The sequence below is a fragment of the Pteropus vampyrus genome, unplaced genomic scaffold (genome assembly GCF_000151845.1).
Source record: "Pteropus vampyrus isolate Shadow unplaced genomic scaffold, Pvam_2.0 Scaffold130, whole genome shotgun sequence".
Classification (NCBI taxonomy): Eukaryota; Metazoa; Chordata; class Mammalia; order Chiroptera; family Pteropodidae; genus Pteropus; species Pteropus vampyrus.
The window spans coordinates 3,385,394-3,402,658 of NW_011888911.1; the positions used below are offsets into that span (position 1 = coordinate 3,385,394).

At 37.9% G+C, this 17,265-nt stretch overlaps 1 protein-coding gene across 4 annotated transcripts in view; it reads left to right on the forward strand.

Moving 5' to 3' along the window:
* The first annotated feature begins 6 nt into the window (after positions 1-6).
* MSANTD2 (Myb/SANT DNA binding domain containing 2) overlaps positions 7-17,265 on the forward strand; it is a 28,335-nt gene continuing 11,076 nt past the window's right edge. For 3 of the 4 annotated variants that reach the window (XM_023534699.1, XM_023534698.1, XM_011367146.2), the window contains exon 1: positions 124-261. Coding sequence is in view for 1 of the 4 variants with exons in the window: in XM_011367142.2 (XP_011365444.1) it covers positions 55-261 (207 nt within the window). In the remaining 3 variants the exon portion in view is untranslated. Of the gene's footprint in view, positions 262-17,265 lie in introns of all 4 variants that reach the window. The other variant, XM_011367142.2, reaches the window with a different exon arrangement.

Genomic DNA, 17,265 nt, shown 5'->3' on the forward strand with positions numbered 1-17,265 from the left:
GGGGGCCGCAGCGCCGCCTCGTCCTGGGGAGCCCCCGCCGCCGCCTGCCGCGGCATGTCGTGGACGCCGGCCGAAACCAATGCACTCATCGCAGTGTGGGGCAACGAGCGGCTGGTGGAGGCGCGGTACCAGCAGCTGGAGGGAGCTGGCACGGTGTTCGGCAGCAAGGCCCCCGGGCCGGCAATGTACGAACGCGTGTCCCGGGCCCTGGCCGAGCTGGGCTACGAGCGGACCCCGTCCCAGTGCCGGGAGCGCATCAAGGTAACCGGCCGCTCGGCCCGGGGCTGCGAACCCGAGGCAGAGAGGAGGCAGGGAGCGGGCCTCGGGGGCGGGGCCGGTCCGAGCCCTGGGCTTCCTCCGTGGCCCTGTGGGCGACTCGCATCTCTCCGCCTTTTTCTTCTCTCCCTGGGAAAGGGTTTTTTTCCAGATGGCCGCCAGCCCGTAGGTTTCCTGAGTTTGAAGTTGGGCGTGCCTGCCGCCGCCCCTCTTTCTTGCCAATGGAAGACGTTCCTGCGCTCTGAAGTTGGTGGTTTCTCCTTGTGCGCGTGGGCGTCCCCGAGCCCGGGCGCGTCTCTCCCCACCGCCCGGGCCTCGCTTTGTTCCAGGCAGAGGGGCGCCCAGGCCGAGGCTTACCGTCCGGGGCGGGGTCGAGGACGGGTAGCAGAGGGGGCCAGTGGGTCCCCAGTTTAGGAATTTTCAAGTGAGTGCAGTGGCAGAGCCACACAAAAAGCCTTCGGACGACTGGCCTTTGTGTCAGTCGCCTTGCTTCTAACTTGAGCTCTGAAGGACGAGTAAGACTGGAGATGCTTTGGAGAATTGGAAATGCTTGATTGGAGCTAGATCGTGCATTGTTATCGTGGAGTTAGCTTGGTTGAGAGTTGGTCTGGAATTTGGAGTGTCGATGCCTCCAGAGTTTGATTGGTTTGAAGTATATTTCCGTCTAAGCTCCTTCATGAAAGCTACTTTTTCCCTGCTTTATTGTGCCGGATGTGGTGAGAAGCAAAGCTCTCTGTGTGCATCTGGCTATCCTGTGTATCTGAACGTTTAAATACAGAGGCTTAATTTGGGCGAGAAATTTTACCACCAGCCGGCTTATGGTTTTGCTCTTTCTACTTAGTCTAGGCTTTCAAATTTGTATTGTAAACAGATGCGGAGTTGTGTTTTAGACAGGACAGTTCCCTCACCACAGTGTCTACTAAAGGATTCTGGTGGGATTCTTTCTCCCAGTTTTCACCAAACTACTTCTTGTTCATAGTCATAGTATCTGTGTATTTCTTTTCTGGTAGGGAAGGCATTTTTTTCAGAGCTCCTTGGGGACCAAAAACCCAGTAAGAACAATCATAATCACACTGAAGGAGGAGATTGCTCCAAAGTTCCAGAGGTCTTGGCTCAAGTAGTGTTCGTCTGGGGACATTGTTAGAAAATTCAGTCCAGAAACTAAGGTATTTCAAACCTATTAACTATTATTCAAGAAATTTGGCACCCACTTCTCGATTACAGAATTAAATAGGTTTACCTGATAACATGTACCTTTGGGTCTTATGTCGCTCCCCCCTGTTTAAAACAGATGTCATTAAAATAGTAGCTTATACACAGGATTAAAGTATAGTTGACTCTTGAACAACACAGATTTGAATTGTGCGGCTTCACTTAATCACTTTTTTTGTTTTGTTTTGTTTTTGTTTTGTTTTGTTTTTGTTTTCCATAAATAAATAGCCCTCTATATTTCCGGGTTTCTCCTTCGTGGATTCAACCAATCTCGATTGAAAATGGAGTTTTTACATTCCCATCCGTGGTTGGTTGAATCCACGAATGTGAAGGCGAAGGCCTGAGTGTAGTTGAGGTTTTTAGGGAGTCAAAAGTTATTGTCCAATTTTCCACTGCGTTGGGCGTTGATGCTTCTAACCCTGGCATTGTTAAAGAGTCAATTGTAGTAGCTAGTAGTAGCCACTGTTCTCTGAATCTCATTCACTGTTTATTCAAGGTCATTAAGGTTCAATTTTGAGGGGAGTTTGTGTTGATTAGCATCTCTCTATGAACTTGTCTTGAGTTTAGAATTGCACCTTAGGCATTGTAACTATTTTAGCTTACTCAATTTTTGGCCATAGACATTTCCCAATCAAAGAGAAAAAGTGTTGTGCTATCAAAACCTCACTGGATGTAAATGCCTCTATAAAATTGTTTCTCAAATCACCAGGAAATCTCTAGTTGGATTGCATCTTTGTCCAGCTATGAGAAACATAACCCAAAGCAAGAAAAGGAAATTGAGCTGCTCTGAAGAATTTTTAAGAGGATCAATTATCTGTCCCCAAATAGATAAGATCAAATTGACCTCAAGCTCTTAGAACATTTTGAGAATATGTAGATGATGATAATGAGTTCTCTGATCCATAGTAGCAGTTGACAAGGAGGAAAGATGACGTTTTTTTAAATGTTCTACTCCTTAAGTTATTTCAACCAAAGAACAGACTTCTTCATTAATTGTTGATCTTTCCTGCCAGAATTACAAGCTCTGTAAGGACAAGTTCTGGTTTCATTCACTGTGGTATCTCCAGTGCTTAGCACATAGTAGGTACTGAATACTTATTTCTTAAATTCACCAAATAAAGTCTAGAGGAGAATTTTGGAAAGTATTAAAAATCTAGAGCAGTGTTACTCAAACTTTAACCCAAAAACAGACTTTGAAACCCAGTCTGAAAAATACTGCATTGAAAACTAAGCTCTGTCCCTCTAGGAGACTTAGTATGAATGTAATCTTAAGCATAGAAGCTGATGTGGTCACTGAAATCATAGCCTTACAGAATTAAGTGGATGTCCAAGTAATCCAGATATGTTTATGAAAATAACACAACTTTAAAAAATTCTCAGCGAATCCCAACCCTCTAAAAACAAATCTTTAGATCCTAGTTTCAAAAATACCAATTTAGAACAAGTAATTCAGAACTCTTTCACTTTATTGTGTTGATGACAATTGCAAAAAGAAATTTAATAATTCTTTTTCTTTTAGATTTTACAAAATAGAAACAGAGTAGTGCAGTAAGATACAAGGAGGAATTCTTGTGCAGACTTATAGAATGTAACTCATTTAAACGTGAACTCATGTCAGAGGCTCACAGGGAAAAAATACCAGGTGTGTCAGTTATATCTCTGGTCTAATGTACATGAAATATCTACCAAAATTCAATTATGAAGATTCAGTAAATAATTTCTTCTAAGTTTGAAGGGAGAGAAGAGATATATAGTAACTTCAGTTTTTTTCATGAAACTTTCGCTTAATCATAGTTTCAGCACGTTGATGTAGCAGCTTTCATCTCATCATATGAAGGCATCAGAAAACTGAGTCTTAGCCCAGCCTCTTCCCTGATCACCTTCCTGAATAACCTTAAGCACATCACTTCCCTTCTCTGGACTGTGCCTCAGTCCTCTTATCTCTACAGTGCAAGTATTAAAATTGTAAATATTGAAATTGAATTAATAGCTCTTGGATTTTGCCACCAGAGCACAATTCTAAATACCACCCGAGTGAACATGTACATTTCTAAGCGCACAGGATTTTAACTTAAAGTCAAATATAAACATTTGTTTATTGCTGCAAAGAGTTTTCATTTTTAAGTCTGACATGTCCAGTTATTGATATTTATTCAGTCATTTAAATAAAATGGATGTGTTTGAGACTGTTGCTGCACAGATTATTGTTTGGTTCTGATGCTTTGTTGATTTATTTTTGTTTGCCAGAAGAAAATTTGCTAACAATTCCATCCTAGTTTTGGAGCCAGGTAAACAAATAGGTGACTTTCTGTCGAGTTATTACATGATTTGTCTCCTCTAGTATAGGCCTTTTCTTCATATCTCCATTCAGCAAACACTTGAGTGCTTATTGTGTGTAGGGCTGTCTGCGAGGTGTTAGGTTAAATAAAAGAACTATAATATACATTCCTTGAGCTTACAGGGCAGTTGAAGTCTGTATATACACACCAGAGTTAAAAAATTACAAGGGATGATGTACAATGCAGAACTTGATTAAGTGTCATATACTAAAATGACTTAGTGTCATATGAAAGCAGACAATAAGTGTGATAACTTCAAAGTAGGGAGAGATTCCACTACAGTCTGTACTGTAGTAGTTTAAAGATCTCTCTGGACTTGGAATTCATGAACACATTAACTTCTGAGCCACATGCTGTATTCACACTTCCGTCAGTGAATCTGGTGCTCTGCAAAATTCATTCTCAAGTCCCATATTTTTGGGTTTTCTCCAAAAATTTGCCTCTTTAGAGTTGGCTTTATGTCTTTGAAACAGATGTGTTCTTCTAGCTTGGCCTGAATATGAAATGTAAGGTGCTTGCATGACCTAAAACACATGTCTTTGCTGGATTTAAAAGTAGTAGGGAGTTTTCTGCTTAGCAAACACAATGATAAAATTTTTAGGGACATTGCTTAGATTTATTCATCAGTAATTGTCATAATCTTTGTAACAAATTTAGTACTGTAGCAGACAAATCACAGTATAGTATGTTTTGTCTTTTATTTTTGCTGTAAAACCTTGTCATTATTTGTGAACATCAATAGGGTAAAGACATCTTGAGCCAAATTTGTTTCTATATAAGCATTTTAATAGACTCTGCCCACCTCTGAAGACTTTTCTCTCGTATTTGCAGACAAGACTTTTCCTTTGCATTATAGTTGAAAGATTTCCAAGAAATATGGTATACCACTCAAATTGTTCATAAGAAAGATTAAGTCAGATTTGTTTCCTTCCGTTTTTTACATATTCAGTTTCTGTTGTTTCCATGCCCCTGTCATTTGAAAGCAAGTGCATTGTAGTTCGCTTGTCTGCTTGTGAATCTGACGGGCTTGATGTATATCTTAAAAGAATACAATCATACACCACATAACGACATTCGGTCAACAATGAACTGCATATATGACGGTGGTGTACCATATAACCTATGTATATTATTATTAGTAGTAGGCTATTGTAGTGTGTTGTAGGCTATACTATCTAGGTTTGTGTAAGTGCACTGGAAATCACCTAACAATGTGTTTCTCAGGATGGTTCCCCATCCTTAAGCTGCGCATGATTATAGACTTACATTACCAACTGTACACTTATATTCAAGCTTTCAGTTTTGGAGGTAAGGCATCTAACAAGAGCATGTTGAAACTGAATGAATAGGCTTCTGAGTTTCATTTTAATTGTTTTAATTTTAAATAGCCACATGACATTAGTGTCTACCATATTGAATAGTAGTGTAGGTTAAAAGTTGTTATTCAGAGTATTAAAGAAGTCTTTATTATGAAAGGATTCTCTTAGCTACATACTCAAACTTCTTTGGGGAGCTCTTGCCCTCCCTGTCACTTAATCCCTGAGTAGCAGGAACCTTGATAGAAGTCAAGAAAAGTCCACCATTCTAGGAGGAAGAGCTTTTAGTGCAAGGAATAAAGTATCATAACCTCAGTTGGCTGCGGCAAACAGTGTCATATTCTTGGTTTTCTACGACAGCGCTGTCCAATAGCACTTTCTGTGATGATATGAGTTTTCTGTATCAGCACTGTCCAACAGCCATTGCACGGTAGTCACTAGCCATGTGTGGCTATAGAACACTTGAAATGTGGCTGGTATGACTGAAACTGAATCTATAATTTTATTTAGTTTTAATTAATTTAAATTTAAATAGCCATATGTGGCTCATGGCTATTGTATTGGCCAGAGCAGCTTGGAAATAATGGTCTTCAAACTTTTTTGCTTATGTATTCCCAAAAGAATTTTGAAATCCATGTACTCTCTCAGCATTTTTAAGCTGACATTAAATTATTTTTATCATATGTTTAAAAGTTTACAGGAAGTTAACAGGATATAGGAAATATTAAATCTAGTGGGAGATGAAGATGAGGATTGACCGTAAAATTTATTGAATAATGTACTCTGAATCTGAAAAATCAACCCAAAGTTCTTACCTGTAAGTTTTATCAAATGTATCTTGAAAATGTTGATGATGAAACAATATTCTACTTAATTTAAAATAAATACTATTACTAATCTATATTGCTTTGGTTATTCTAAAGGAGCCAAGCTTCAAGCCTAAAAAATACTTACAAGACTGGGAATGATAGGAATCCCTAAAGTTCTAAAGAATGCATATGGGGACCCCAGTTGAAGACCACTGCTTTAGAAATCTGAGCATCTTTTCAATATCTTTCTTGACTGATTAAGTAGGCCCTTGAATTCCACTGCCCTTAGGAAATGGGAGAAGTGTGGAACTTAACTCTTGGCTAAAATCCAAGCATCAAGGGGAGGATTTGGAGATCTTGCCTATTCCCTTTCATCATACTCAACTGACAGATTAATATCTAAGTTCCTATAAATACTAAGGTCTTAAATAAGGACTTTATTTTTTTAATTATTCCCCAATAAATAGGAGTGCTTCCTGCAGTAGGCCCTAGAAATATGGCAGTATACCACTTACCATCAAGGTGTTCACCTTCCAGTAGAGAAGTCAGACTAATAAAGCTCCAGTTACTATATTGTGAGCAAGGTTTGTGTATTGTGTTCACATTAAGCTCATGGTGCTACAGGGGCACAGAAGAAGGAAGTGTCACAGGCCTTGAGGAGGTGAATCTCGAAGGTAAAGTGAGCCTGAATTAGGCAGGGTGTAGAGACCAATGAGCAGTTAAGATTAAAAGCCCAGGGGCAGTACAACTTAAAATGATACAAGCTACAAATACAGGAAAATACATTTTGTCCAAGAATCCAAAGTGGAAGCATGCAAATAATTTAGTTCCAAAAAATTTATAAGTGATCAGCTGTTTTAAAAGTCGTGCCTTTCAGTTGAAAATTTTGCCATAGTGCATGGCTTTTATTGAAGGTATATGACTTAGAAGCTACAGATGAATGATTGGTGGTATCATAAAGAAACATGCGAAAGGGTAGAGCAGATAGTTTTGGAATAACGGTATAGTGGACATACCAATTCTAGATAATTTATATGTTTTGATAAATGACTTTTTTATACTGTTGAATAGCAATTGTGCAAATAACTGTTATATATCTCATTCCTTAATTTATATACTAGAAAAGAAAAACAAAAGTAATGCATATTTTGAACATACAAGAAGAAATATATTTTACCCTGTGGCCTAGTACTCTCATAAAATATATGTATAACTGAAACAACTGTCACAAAATAATAATGATTATACCTCACACTTAAGTATCATTTACTGTGTTCTAAGTGCTTTATAAATATTAACTTAATCTACATAATGACACTGTACTTAACTATGTACAATGCACTCTGGTGTGTTCTATTTTATTTAAACACAGGTAATCTAGCTCCTGAACCACTAAGCCATATATCCTCTTTAGTAACATAGTTGCACAGCATGTGAAAGCACCCAGCACATGCCTGTACCTGGCAGGCCCTTTCTCCACGCCCCACCCCACACACCCTCCTCCCCGTCCCCAGCACTCTCCCGGCACTGCCTTCCCTTTCCCCCCAGGCCCTCTGCTACCTCTCGTCTTCCCCCTACCCCAGCCACAGTCTCGGTGGTCTCCTGAAGTCTCTCACCTAAAACTGGTGCAAAGAAAACCTGGGAAGACAGGGGTGGGCAGCGGGCTTACTCCTTGGGGACCTGCAGCTCAGGGTCACATTGGTCCCCACACGGGGCACGCCCAGGAGATGGCAGGATGGAGGAGCTGGAGGAACTGGGGGAGGGGAGACAGGTTAAAAGCTCACACCCACCAGGCCAACGGACACTCCCCCAAACTCCCACACACATACCCTTCTGTCACTCTGTTTGCCCCTCCTCCAACCTTTACAGCCAGCCATTTGGGACAGGACTTGCCTGACCTGACCTCCCATGGGAGTGGGGAGGTATTGGAACGTGTGTGCTTCTCACTTACCCAGCACATTGAGTTCTAAGGTTTTGCTGCTGTGGCCCTTGTTTATGCCTTGACTGTCTTGCACATTCACAAAACAGCGATAGTACCTGGAGTCTTTCTCCTGGAGGTCTTGCAGCTGCAGAGACACATTCCAGGAAGGTATGGGGTAGACCAGGGATACTCCACGCTGGCTCGACGTGGCCCCACTGATGTATGCCAACACCTGGTGTGGGCATAATGCCTCCCCGTTGTTACATGCACGCACTGTGCCCCAGCCTCAGCCAGTCCCTCTCTCCCAAACTGACGATCCTCAAATGCCCCTCCCCTACACCCATCCCTCTAACCTGTACCAGCTCCCCATTCACCCCTGTCTCCCAAGCCACCCTCTCACCATTCCTGGGCCCTCTTCACCAGAATGATTCTTGATCCCCTATACATTGTCTCTTCATCTCCCACTTGGGATATTTAGAAGGGTGGTCACAACCCACTAAAATTGATTTCCCAACCCACTAATGGGTCATAACCTGCAGTTAGGAAAAAGAGGAACCAGTTATGTCCCAGATAATGCTGATGAAATGTTTTATATTATGCAGTTCTGGATAGCTGGAGCCTAGGGTTTGAGGGACGAGAGTGAAAGGAAGTGAGAAGTGGTAAGAAATAAAAGTGGAGACATAAACAAGAGGTCAAATGATGTGCTAAGGAGTTTGGACTTTATCTTAGTCATCGAAGAATTTTAAGCTGGGGGCATAACATGGGTTAGTCTTAGGTTCTAGAACTGGAAAATGAATTGGAAATGGTAAGACTGGAAGCACAGAGATCATTTAGAGACTTCTTGCAGTAAGCTAGGCAATCAGTGAAATAAAGCAGTGGCAAGGAAAATGGAAAGAACTGATTTTAAATTTACGAATATTAGTGGAGCTGTTTGTATTTATATCTGATTGATTTGTTAGATCTTAACCTGTCACACAACTCACTGTTTACTGCTCTACCAACTTACACAGAGGATTTTGTTGTATCCTCAAGGATCATCACAATACTTCATAACTTAAGTTTTTAGTGTTGGTTCTAGAACCCAGTGAGATCCAACTAAAACAGTCCTGCCTATGTTACCTCTTAGGAGTCTGTACAGACTTGGGATTCTTATCTTTTCCCCAGTCTTCACAAGTGATCATCTTGCCTTCTTTTTTTTTTTTTTTCCCCCTCTCTCAGCACTACAAGAGGGCAAGAACTAAAATTCAGATCTAAAATTATAAATGTTAATTGTAACAGGGCACTCTGAAGTATATGCTCATATCACTAGGTTGAGGTAGAATAGCAGTTTTTTCACCCTTTGGAAGGTTATATCTGTGTAATGTTTAAAAGTGTTTTTTAAAAATGAGAGAAAAAACTTCCCGAGTTTCATACACAAAGACCAGTACCATAAAGAGCTTTAGATGTTAAACGATTGTTGGGATTGCCGTGATTATTAGGTATTCTTTAATTTTATTGTGGGGTTCATGCAATGTGTTCTGCCTGCTATTTGCCATTGCAGAAACTTCATTTAGTGTTCAAAATGAAGGCTTAATGAATCTGTGCCTTCTGTGCATATGTTACAAATTATCTGGAGTTTGTAATTTATGCGGAGTCTCCCTTCCCCTCATTGTTCTGAATAAATGAAAAATGTCTTCATATTTGAAAAAGGCATGTATTTACATCTGTATAATTCTTACCTATTTGTAGTTGAGAGAGTCCTTGAGAGCCAATGGAAATTTTTTTTTTTTTGGCACTAATCAAGTGAGTTATCTTGTCACTTAGTGGGATGTGCTGTTATTCCTTAGGAAAATACAAACCTGTGTTTATTCTCAGACATTTTAGGAATAACAGCCATCATTTTATTTCTATATATGCGTACTTGGCTGGATTCTTAAATTACATATTTTGAGCTACCAAATAATGCTTCACTCAATATAAATTGATACAATAGAATGGAAATTATTTATTTAAATATGTTTTCCAGCTGCATTTTTCAGCCTGTGTAAGACTACTTTGTTATAATAGCCAGAATTTTTTGAAACTCACACTATTGTTTTTCTACTATCTACTTTCAGATTACTTCATTTATCCAAATAACTCAATTATGTTTGTAATCGATATTAATAAAACCAGAATAAAGTTTATATCTACCAAAAACTGCTTTTATTATTATTGTTTTAAATTTGCAAATACTTTTCTCTAAATGGGAGGAGCTGGTTTGTGGTTTAGAAAGAAGAGTATAATAGGTCAAAAAATACTTTGACCTTTTATTTGATCTCTCAACTTTCATATACAACCTTAAGGAATCTTTATTAATTTTATTTATTCATTCATTTAGCAAAAATCTGTTGAGCTGCTTCTGCATGCCAGGCATTGATAGGTGCTGGGAATACGTCGGTGAACAAAACTGGAAAAAAAAACACCTCTGCCTTCAAAGAGCTTACATTCTGATAGAAAACAATATGATATTTGAACTGTAGTAATTCAAAACAACAGAATTAGAAAACCACTCAAATATGATATTCCTTGATATCAGCCTTATCGAGCTTAGAAAATTTGAGCTCTCTACCTTTCATTATATATAAAAAATAGAAATTTATTTGCCTTTGCTTTATTAAGGATGATTTACATGATTTTATATTATGCCTTTTTATTGTGGTATGTCCAGTTGCCCCACGAAGCAGCAAAGTGCAGCGTTGATATGTTAGTATTAATTCACTTATTAGAAGATGAGCACCCTGTGCTGTGTCCCCAAGGTCAGTCTTCAGCAAAATCAGGTAATGTTTTTTCTCTCTTGTGCAAATTAGGAAACACGATTAATAGTTGGACTTTGAGAGATCAGAGTTGTGCCAATTTTAGAGCAGTATAAAATATTTTTCTTAATATAAACCACATTACAAAATTAAGAGGAATAATCGGGGGGAGGAATTTTCACTGTAGCCTATCCACATATCCGTAAAATGTTTTTTTTTTAAAAAGTGATGGGGAATCTGATTTTAATTCCAGTAAATTCCTATGCACCAAAAAATGAATGAGAAGTCTACATGCTTTTTGTAATATCGAACTCCAAGAAAATATTTGGGTCATTCATACTCCTTACTTGATCATGCTAAGTTTTACCTGCCTCCTTGCTTCTTATGAACAGATTACCCAGTGAGCGAGGCTGAATCCTTACTCTGGATTCCTTTTTTTCCCTCCCTTTATTTATATGTCATTGTTTTAGTCACCATATTCCTGCCAAGACTGTAAACTTGAAAATGGTTAAATGATTGGCTTTTTTCTATAAAAGAAGAAATATGACCAAAAAGTTGAAGAAGCTGTGATGATATAGCCAAGGATTTCTGAAACTTGAATAATGTGTGGACAAACATGTATATAACAATGAGTTACTTAATATATAACAAACCTAAATCAAGATATAAACACCTTTATTTATAAATCTCACATGTTCTCAAACAAAGACAACTTTATAAGACACTTTAAGTACTAATAAAACTAAAAATCAAGCTAGTATTCCTTTAATATTGAAGGACATGGTTTAGCTGAAACTTAGTCACTTATCCAAACAAGATTCTTGACACTGAGTGCTACAGTAAGGTTCTTTGAGTTTTCTATTCCTGCCATGTACTTTGTGATAAAACTTTGCTGTTAACTTTTTCTCTACTTGAATTAACGTTTGTTCATAAGGCATCTTGGTCTTCATATCACTGGTGTGACTCTGTCATTTCATAGTAATAATAATGGCTAACATTTACTGAATGCAACTTATTAGGCATACACTGCTTTAAATGCTCTACTTATATTTTCATTTAACACAACAAATCTATGAATGAGATACTATTATTAGCCTCACAGATGGAGATGTTGAGGCACAAGATTTGTCTAATGTCACAAAGCTAGCAGGTGGGGAAGCTAGAAGCAATCCAACTCCAAGCTCTTAACTACTTGAGTATATTGTCCCATTATGAATCATCAGCTCACCTTTATTAAATTTTGAAAATTTTGGCAACAGTGTGATTAAACAGTCATAAATGCAATACCAAAATCACATAGCAACACCCAAATGGACATCATCATGCTTATACATGTTATCATAGAAATGAAAACACAGATTTTTAAAATTTTTGTAAATAATTCACAGTGTCCTAAGATTATAAACACAATGAGAAACTCTGATTTGGAAGTCCCATGGAAGAATTTAAAACCAGTGTTGAAACATAGATAAAAGTTTTATTGTAGAAAACTCAGTGGTTAATTCAAGGCTTATGTAAATGATATTTTTTGGACCACCAACTCCTCTTAAAGGAAATAAGTTTGAATAATAGGAGAAATGTTTACAAAGTAGAATTACTTTTTAACAGTAAAAGCAGGTAAGGATGTCGCTGATGGAGGAGGCCATGGAGTGTCCATTACCTTGTGCTGCCATTGTTCATTTCATGTGTAAATGGTTTGGTACTCTTCTCCTATTAGATGATGGGGAGGAGATGGACTGTTTTTATAAAATATGAAATAAATATGTCCCCCCAAAAGGATATGCATGTGAAGAAAGCTAAAAATAGAATCAGAAAATAAGTCAGTGCAGGGAGTATAGTAGTAATTCAGGTAAATATCTTCATCTATATATTAAAATGAGCTATGAACTTCTCAGCAACTAGGGCAAAAAGGTAAATTCGGTGACTATACTTTTCAGTGTCTGCTACTGAAAAGAAGCATACCAGGTCCTAGTTTTGAAACCTAAGATTTGCTTACATTAAACACGCTCTGATAGTGACCTTGGATACGCTGCTTTCTCTTAGTTCTTTTTTCTGTCAAATGAGGATGCATCACGTGTCTTCTGTACATAATGTGATAGATACACTGCCCAGACCCCTCCTCCGGGAATGAGACACAGCTCAGTCCCCTCAGCTGCCCACAGTGCTGATTGATGATGGCTTCTGGTTGGATTCCTCTCGCATTTCCCTTTGCCCAAGGGAGCCGTCTCCCCCAAGCTCAGGCTCCCTCTCCAGTGGCATCATGAATCCACTGACTGGTCATCGCTGAAATGCAAAGGTACGGCCTCCTTGCCTCAATTCAGGATGATTCTGAAGGGTTGTCCAGGTTCCATACCTCACTTTAGGATTAGCCGAGGCCCCCGTTGCAACTCTGTGTCTTGCTTCAGTTTCTTTGTCTGCCCGGTCCTGCTCCTCTCAGTCTCTGGCAAGTAAACCTCCTGCACACAATCTCCTTCAGTGTCTGTTTTCTGTGACCCTCTCTTAACATTATTGTAAACATTAGGGATAATAATTGTGAAGTCCTTAGCTTAAATCTCAGCACACTGTAGGCACTGAGGAAATGGTAGTTATGGTTTACCTTCATTACATGGGACATTGAGCCGCATATGGAAAATATTTGAGTTTTGTAAAAGGTACAGACGTTTTTTCATATGGCCATTACTTTTAGCAATTCTCATAAAGGTAAGAATAAAATATAAAAAAATGCTACCAAATGAGCTATAAAAAGTGTTATGATTGCCCGAATTTCTAACAACTTTCTAAATAAGTTCAGGTTGCCCAAGGACAGATGCATAAACTTAAAATATGCTTATTTTCAGTTTTTTATAGAAAGGATATGTGACAGAATATGAAGATCTGTTCTTTTCATGCACTTATACCTATAGTATACATCATGTAAAGGCAAAAAACCACTTTTTTTAACAATTGACTGAATCTTGACTTAATGCTAATACCCAGATATCTTGATGGAAAATTTCTAATAATCGTACTTTTTAGATGACTTTATCCAAGTTTCAAGATTATTTCTTTTTCACAACCAAATACATAAAATTTACTTAATGAAAAAAAAATCTTATTATAGGTTATCTCTGCATTATGGATGGTAGTTTTTAATAAGAAAATAACTACAAAACTGAAAAGCACGTGGACAGCATATGAAAGGAATAGAGTACTGTGTCGGTGTGGGAGCAGGGAACCTACAGTTTCCCTTTTAAACATTGGTCTGATGAATAGAAAATACCTTTGTGTGTGGGAAGCAATACAGTATTGTAAAGTGTGAGGTTTTCTTTATTTTTTATTTTTTATTTTTTTGGTAGTTTGTGCATGTATGCGTGTGCATAAGTAATTCTTCATGTTTAGACATGATTGATTATGGAGCAATTAGCACATAATGCAGGGTGTTTGTATGGGAGGCCTTTAAAGATGACTGATTCTACCCTGCTATCCTAGAAATACTTTAGATAATTCTCTTGAATGTGATTTTTTAAGTAACAAAAAACAAAAAAAGGAAAAATTTTAAAAACCAAAAAACAACCCCAAGGGGGTCCCCAAGGTGCGAAGTACTGAGAAACAGTCAACAGAGATGCTACTGTAGTAACTTCAAAGGCGATACAGGAGGTCAAATGAAAATAACCTCTAATCCAAGTCGGTTCTTTACCAAATAACTAATTTTTTCCCCTTTTATGGGGAAAAAGTTCTAGACAAAGTGTTATCTGACTATCTTTGATGACTGTAAACTACCTGTTGCTGCGTAGTCTGAAATAGGTAGTTCAGTATACCCTAGCTTTTTGACCTGTCTTGTTCTAAATAGAAAAGCACTTGAGGATTCTTGTATCCCAAAGAAGCCCTCGAACATGACCATTCATGCTAGGTGTGCCTTTTATAGTGTTGCTGCCAGTTTGAGCTATCATATGATTACCCCTGTATGACTTACCCTCAGTGTGGGGTTAAAAGTTTTATGGCCACAAGAACATAGTTCCTTGAGCAATGGAAGATGTTTGTTTTTTGCAATTAGTATTATCCTCCTTGAGGCAAGACCCTCAGCTGCTTGCATGGAGGAACCCAGAAAGCTTAAGAGTTGATGCTCATTGAGAATCACAATTACCTGAATTATTTGTTCTATGCAAGAATCTCTCCCTCAAGAAGACAGTACTGACCAGTTATAGATACAAAAGTGGGTCGTTGATAGCCAGATTTGGAACGAATTCAGTCCCGGACGGTTCCCCACAGAGACCGGGGCTCCAGAGAGGTAAGATCTTGGTTTCCAGTGGTCATTCTTCTGTTTGACGTTATTAAAATCCAGGAAACAATTCCAGTGTTTTTCCTTTTCTATCTTTGACAGAACTACTTTCTGTTTTTAATATTTATTTAATTTGTAAAGCATAAGAAATAGTAAAGTTTGGACATGGCTGCAGAGCTCCATTTGGCAGGCGATGCCCACCCCACAAAAACATAACCGCAAGAATGGCAGATAGTTTTAAAACAGCCTTGCCTTCTGCCATTAGTCCTCCTTTATTACAAAGATATTAATTCACTTTGCTAGTTATAGCCGTATCTATGTTTTATACCCTTTTCTGCTCCTGCTTTTTAAAAGATTTTAGGAGCCCAACCCACCTTGGATTTATTGATTTTATAAATGAAATCTACCGTTGTGCTTAAATGAGTTTCCTGATTTTCTTCGCTAAGAAAAATTTGATCTTGCTAGTGATTTATTACTACTTTAAAATTACCTTAATTCATTTATTTAGTACATTGAACAGTCCTTGTGTGATAGGCACTATTCTGGGCTCAGGGACACAGTGAACAAGACAGACATAGTCCCTGTCTCACGGAGCTCAGTCTAGCAGAATAGCTCTCTTAGGAAACATTAACATTTTGTGGATGCCATTCGGTAATTTTTATATGCCAAATCCCTTTTGAAGGAATACTTATTTGTCTTGGAGTCTTGGCTCCTTGTTTGTTAAGTGAGCTAGTTGGACTAGATGATCTCTAAGTTTTTTTTTTTTTTCATTCAAATTAATGTTTTGGAAGCTGGAACCTGGTTTGCCATTAGAGCTTTAAGCAGCTCTCCCCACACCTTGTCAATCAGAATGTTATAGAAAGTTTTCTAAAAGAGATATTTGGCATTGTGACTACCAAGGAAAGGTAGTCAAGACTTACCTTCCATACTTACTTGTTTCTAGATGTGTGAATTTCTGTTTTAAGTTGTTGCTTTAGGAATTTATCTAGCATCTATATTGATAGGTTAATCAGATAATGGTCGATACTATGTGATACAATTGGAACAGATAATCAGCATAAGTTATGAATTGTTTAATATTGCTTAATTGCCTCTTCAGAAGATGACTTCTTCCTCAGGAAATAGAAAAAAAAGTGCTATATTTTTGTAAAGAGTAAATTGATATCTTTGTATGTGTCTTTCAAGAAACTGGAGTTTGGCTAAATTACCTCTTAAAGGAAACGTTAATGCTGCTTTACATAAATGAGCGGAATACTGAGTAAACTGGGTAAATTGAACTTAAACTGGGTGTCCCAATCGCTAGAATCTCTTGTAGAACCAAAGGCTTGAATTAAGCCTCCTTTACTTTAGGGTTACTAGCTAATACTTGTTATGTTCTTTTATGGAAGAAACAACCACACGGTACAGAGCAGAGTTTTTTAACCCAAAGTTTTTGTATGGCTCTTCAGAGTCCGTGTTCCCCTTGAAATTGTGTGGAACGGTTTTACACGTGCATATTTCTGGGGAGGGGATCCATGACCCAAAAAAGTTAAGAACTTCTGTTCCAGGGAGGAAAAGAAAATTTTAAGAATAGATTTTCCACTTGCCAAAACTTTCTACTTTACTCTAAGAACTGTGGGCGTGTAAAACGAGTGCTGTATTTTTGTATTTTATTTTGTTGGGGTTTTCATTTGGTTAGTTTTAAAGGATTTAGGTGATTGGCAAGTCAGTTTGCTAGATTTTAATTATAGAAAACCTAAGAATATAGGTAGTAAAAGTTCTGTTGCCCTGCGTGGGTTTTGCCTTAGATAACTTCCTAGTTATTAGTTACATCTCTCTGTGTGTGCATATATACAGTAATTTATATTATATTCTTAATATTCCTCTTACAGAATGCAGAAATGTATTTATTTACTTTCAGATTTTTTTTCTTTCCTACCTTTGTGCTCACAGAAAATAAAATGAATTAAAGAGATTTTGAGTCTTAAAGATACTGAAATAAACTCTGGTATTGTTTTGTCTCAATTAACTAAGAGCAGCTTGTTGTAACAGTTACAATAAAGTGGTAATTTAGTTTAAAGGAAGAAGATAGATCCATTTCACAAAGACCGTTTTATTTTTTTATTTTTTTAATTTTTTGGCTTCGAAATACCCATCTACTTAAGCTGAGGTATTGTTTTCAACAGTCAGTCAGTGGAGATTTGCTCCCAGTGTAATTTCCTTTATCTCTTGTGGAATATAATATGTGATTTTTAAGACTTTGTTCGCAAATAAGTGTATTCTTTATTTAATCATCTACATTAAAAGATAATCTCAAATTTATCATATTTAGTTGGCAGAGGGTTAAGATAAACTATGTAATCTATTTCTAGAGTGGCCAG